The 5,557-nt window shown below is 42.8% G+C and overlaps 1 protein-coding gene across 1 annotated transcript; it reads right to left on the bottom strand.

Annotated features, from left to right (window-relative positions):
* Positions 1–2,775: 2,775 nt before the first annotated feature.
* On the bottom strand, positions 2,776–3,865 carry LOC310650347 (olfactory receptor 14A16-like; the record flags this gene model as incomplete). The annotated part of the gene is made up of 1 exon (XM_083379253.1): positions 2,776–3,865. One exon carries the CDS (start codon positions 3,863–3,865, stop codon positions 2,951–2,953), a length of 915 nt encoding a protein of 304 aa, XP_083235379.1. The 3' UTR covers positions 2,776–2,950.
* Between the last annotated feature and the right edge of the window lie 1,692 nt (positions 3,866–5,557).

Genomic DNA, 5,557 nt, shown 5'->3' with positions numbered 1-5,557 from the left:
TTCTTGAGGAGAGGTCTCACCACCGCCTCCTTCAAGATGGTGGGGAAGTAACCCTCACTGAAAGAAGCAGATATAACCGCCTGGAGCCAGCCTCGTGTCCTCTCCCTAGCTGCATAAACCAGCCAAGAAGGGCACAGGTCCAATAAACATGTGGTGGAACTCAGCTTCCCCATGATCCTTTCCACTTCATCAGGGGTCACAGAATCAAACTCCTCCCAGATAACATTGACAAGACCGCCCGTGTCCTGATCGCCAGACTCTGCCCAGGTGGAGTCCAAACTGGTCCGAATCCGAGCAATTTTATCCGACAGATGTTGACTAAACTCCTCGGCACGACCCTGCAAGGGATCCTCCCTCACCTCCTGATTAAGAAGGGAGCGAGTCACCCTAAACAAGGCGGCCGGGCGATTATCTGCGGACGCGATGAGGGTGGAGAAGTAATTACACCTCACCTCCCTCATCGCAGTGAGATAAGACCTAATGTAGGTTCTTAACCGCAATCGGTCGGATTCAGATCGGCTGGACCTCCAGCAGCTCTCTAGGCCCCGTTTCTGACGCTTCATCTCCCGGAGCTCCGCAGAGAACCATGGAGCTCGCTGGGATCTGCGCCGGGTCAGGGGCCGCAAGGGTACAACCCGGTCGAGTGCCTCAGTGGCTGCCTTTTCCCAGGCTTCCACTAAGGCATCCGCCGAGTTGTGAGCAATGGAGGCAGGTGGGGACCCCAGCGCCGCTTGGAATCTATCAGGATCCATTAGGCGTCTGGGGTGGTACCATCTAGTTGGCTCCGTACCCCCACAGCGGGGGGTGGCAAAATGGAAGACCAGCCGCAGGAGGTGATGATCGGTCCATGACAGGGGCATAATAAATGGAAAGCCCCCACCAAGATCATCCAACCACCGTCCAGATAAGAAAATCAGGTCAAGGGTGTGGCCTCCCTCATGAGTTGGTTCAGAAATTACCTGCGTCAGGTCCATGGCCGTCATGGAAGCCATGAACTCCCGAGCAAGCTCAGATGAACCTCCCAGGGATGGTAGATTGACGTCTCCCAAAACTATAAGTTTGGGGAACTCAACCACCAACCCCGAGAGGATATCGAGCAGCTCGGGCAGGGCTGCCGCTACGCGACTAGGCAAAATGTACACGAGCAGCAAGCCCAACTGCGCCCCAGAACCAAATCTCATAAAGAGAGACTCACACCCGACTATCTGAGGAATGGTGGTCTCCCGCGGACATAAGGTCTCCCTAACGATCACCGCCACACCCCCACCCCTACCCTGAGCTCGAGGCTGGTGTAGCACCCGGAAGCCTGGTGGGCAAAGGTCAACCAAAGGGACCCCACCCTCTGGGCCCAACCAAGTCTCCGTGATGCAAGCCAGGTCCGCATGCTCACCCTCAACTAAATCCCTAACAAGGGGAGCTTTGTTAACCACGGACCTGGCATTCAGGTACACCAGTCGGAGCTCAGGAGGCTGCACATCCTCGCTCCCGGAACCTCGGGAAAGAAGCAGAGGGTCGGAGCGCCTCACCGCTTTTTCTCAGTATATTTGCCGTCCCACAAAAGTGATATGGTATATGAAGGTCACTAGAGTGATTTTCCTGATGAAATTCTTCACAGACTCTGTGAAAACTCTGTGGAAGCCTCAGAAAATACATGGATGTGTAAATCATGTACACAGATTGAGCTTTAATGTTGGCTTTTAAAAAAAACATGGAGGCTGTCTTTGTTTCAGCAGAAGAAAAAAAAATTGATAGAAATCTCCCACTGGAACTGCCATTCCAAAGAATTTTTAAAGGTATGGATTCAGTAATTGAATTAATTCTGGTTTCTGAAGCCTCACACTCTGCATATTTAAAAGCATGGCTTATAAAAGTTTGAACTGAGGAATTAAACCTTCATATCCCTTTAGTTGAAAAAAAGCGATATGGCTTTTCATATACAATTATCAGCAGCTTAGATGAAACTCATATTTCTCAAGGGCATTTCAATAAGATATCATCCTTGGTATAGGTCTATCTATTTTTTTCTTCTCCAGGTATTGGACCAGGGAACATGTCTAATCACTTCCACTTTGTATTAAGTCATAAGGTTTCTGAAGGCTTATTTGATTTTCTAGTAGAATTATGCATTCTCCTAATTAAATTTCTTGGGTTTTTTCATTTCTTGTGGTTATCAAATAATTATGTGAGAATACCCCTAAGGAAAGAAATAATATTCTGAACATAAGAATTGGAAAGCCAGTTTAATGTAGAAGTGAAGGCATCAGGTTAAAACCAAGAAATTAGACTCTCTCTTAGAAATGCAGCCAGTTGAGAGACTTTGGGCCAATCCCTTCACTCAGCCCTTGGAAAGAGGCATTGGCAAATCCCTTCTGAAAATGTTGCCAAGAAAATTATAGAGACTTGTCTAGGCAGTCACCAGAAGTTGAGGCTGATAGAAAAGTGCAAAATAACAAAGTTTGTGAGCAAGTGACCATTATTGGAAAGAAGACTTATAGATGCCTAGACACCTTTGGAAATGCTGAAGCTTTAGCTAGCCATATTATGGGACAGCATTAAAGGGAAGCCATTTTATACTGGAAAGCACAGAGAAAAATAGGCCACATCATTGAAATATCTTCTGCCTTTCATATGTTTCTCCCAATCTCATTCCATCCTGATCCTCATTTCTGTAAACACCAGGAAATGTCAGCCTGTGGAATGCCAGTGCTGCCAAACATCCAAATTTACCATCAGTAAAGTACATTGACAGTAATTAGGGATATAGGATTTTTGCAAATAACATATGGAGTTCTATGGTTCTCCGAATTGAAAGATTGAATTTGCCTCCATCCCAACTATTCTTTCTACCTTTTGTATAAGAATAAAAAAAGAAAAAAGAAAAACAGGGAAAATGAAAAAAGTGGTGAACAGAATATAAACAACATATAAGCAAAAATATTAAAATAATTTGTCAGAATCTCCACATATGAGAAAGGACAAATTTGATACTCTTATTTCTCAAGCCATAGATAATTGGATTGAACAGAGGTGGAAGAAGTGAATACAGAACAGTCAACCCAAAATCTAAGTAAGATGGCGTGTCAGAGGGACGCCTCAAATAGCCAAGGGATCCAGTTAATAAAAACACAGAAACTACTGTAATATGAGGAATACAAGTTGATAAGGCCTTTTGCCTTCCTTGTTCAGAAGGGATTCTTAACACTGTCTTGAAGATCATGGTATAAGATAGAACTATAAAAGTAAAACAACCTAGTGCAGCAATGAAACTAGCCATAAGAATTGCAACCTCATGCAGATTTATACCAGAGCAGGATAGCTTTAGCACGTGTGGAACTTCACAGAAGAATTGATTAACAACATTAGAACAAAAAAGAATAGAAAAAGTGCCAATGGTATGCAACATTCCATAGAGGAGACCTGTAACCCACACTAGAATTATTATTACAACACAGGCTTTCCAATCCATTACCATCTCATAGTGAAGTGGACGGCAAATGGCAACATATCGATCATATGCCATGACTGTCAGGAGGGAAAAATCAGAAGCTGCAAAGAAGAGAAAGAGAAAGATTTGAGTAGCACAACCAAAATAAGAGATGTGTCTGGTGTCCATGAGAGAATTTATCATGGATTTGGGGACAATCACTGAAACAGTGCCGATGTCCTGCAGAGCTAAATTCATAAGAAAGAAATACATGGGGCTGTGCAGGCGATGATCAAAAGCAACTGAAGAGATGATGAGAAAATTTGTTGTTATAGTAGCCAGATATAACACAAAGAAGAAGAAGAAATACAAAAGCTGCAAATGCTGATTTTTTGAGAATTCCAGCAGTAGAAAATAAGGCACTGTGGTTTGATTCTCCATGTTTTATTTATGACAAAGCTGGCAGCTGCAAGGAAACAGAGGAAAACAGAGTTGTAGAATGGGGACATTAGAGCACACTCTTGTCATTTATTAAACCTTTATTATCTCCCCCCAAATTGCCTAACTTCTTATTCCATTATATTGGAAAACTGCCTTATGCAATTTTTCACTTAAATTCTCTTCCAGCAGAAAGGTTATAAAAACAGCCCTGAAATATAACACATAAAACATACTAAAATAAACATTATTTGTGCCAGAAAAAGTGGGAAATACCTTTGTTAAACTTTCCATGTATAACTCACAATTTGTCTCTATATAGATGATATATTCCATGCCTTTTAGAGTGTTAGATATGTTACCACTAAGTAAATGCTCTAACTAATTTTCATGTAGAAACATTTATCTGTAGTGATAGAGATTTCTATTCTGAATGTTTATTAATCTTTGTTTTGTTTCTCTCAAGAGACTTGTATACCAAATGAAACTGACTCTTCTATGCTTATTAATATAATTGGCCATTAAGAACAGGACCAGTTATCAATTAAGAACAGGACCAGTTATCAATATCCCATAGAATAATAGTATTTCAAATTGTTAACAGAATGGGGGGCTGCAGTGAGAATTGTGAGAGGCAAAACATGAATCAAGTGAGACCTCCTTACACATAATACATCATTTGTAATTCTCTTTCACTTCCAGCTTTTTAAAAATCCCAATTTCTATTTCTGTATGCCACAGGTAGGGGAAGAGCTTGATTTTGGCTAGGAATGCCCGCATCATTAATGCAGAGGTGGAAAATATTTCTGCAAATTACAAAAGAAAAGGCAGGGAAAAATAGGTCAGGAAACCCATGGAAACGTAGTGGAATGCCAATAGGTAAAGGTAAATATTCCCCCGCACATGTCTGCTAGTTGTTTCCAACTCTAGGGGCCGTATTTATTTATTTATTTATTTATTTATTTATTTATTTATTTATTTATTTATTTATTTATTTATTTATTTATTTATTTATTTATTGGATTTATATACCGCCCTTTCCCGAAGGACTCAGGGCGGTTTACAGGATATTTAAAAGAAAAATCAATACAAAAGTTAAAAACAATTTAAAAAGATTAAATCAATCCCTGAGAGAAAAATAAAAACCCCAGTTAAAGTTAAAATTCTCAGCCTGGGCCAGAGAGCTTGAAGAGCCAGGTCTTCAGGTCCCAGTGGAATGAACAGAGGTTGGGGGGAGTCCTAAGCTCCACGGGCAGCTATTTCCAAAGGGCAGGCGCGCCCACTGAGAAGGCCCTACCACTGGGTGTTACCCGCCGGCAATCTTTAACCGGCGGCACCCTGAGAAGACCCTTCCTGTGGGAGCGCACTGGACGAAGGGAGTTTGATGCTGGCAGCAGGTGTTCCCTCAGATATCCCGGACCCTTGCCATGTAGGGCTTTAAAGGTCATCACCAGCACCTTGAATCTCACCCGAAGGGCAACCGGAAGCCAATGCAGCTCGTGGAGTAGAGGTGTTACATGGGAGTATCAGGAAACCCCCATCACAACTTGCACGGCTGCATTCTGCACCAGCTGAAGCCTCCGGGTGGTCCTCAAGGGCAGCCCCATGTAGAGAGCATTGCAGTAGTCTAAACGGGAAGTCATGAGTGCATGAGTGACTGTGCATAGGGCATATTGGTCCAGGTAGGGTCGCAAC

This window comes from Vipera ursinii (genome assembly GCF_947247035.1).
Source record: "Vipera ursinii genome assembly, chromosome: Z".
NCBI lineage: Eukaryota > Metazoa > Chordata > Lepidosauria > Squamata > Viperidae > Vipera > Vipera ursinii.
Note: the sequence above shows the minus strand (reverse complement) of the source record. Positions and strands in the feature narration are given on the sequence as shown.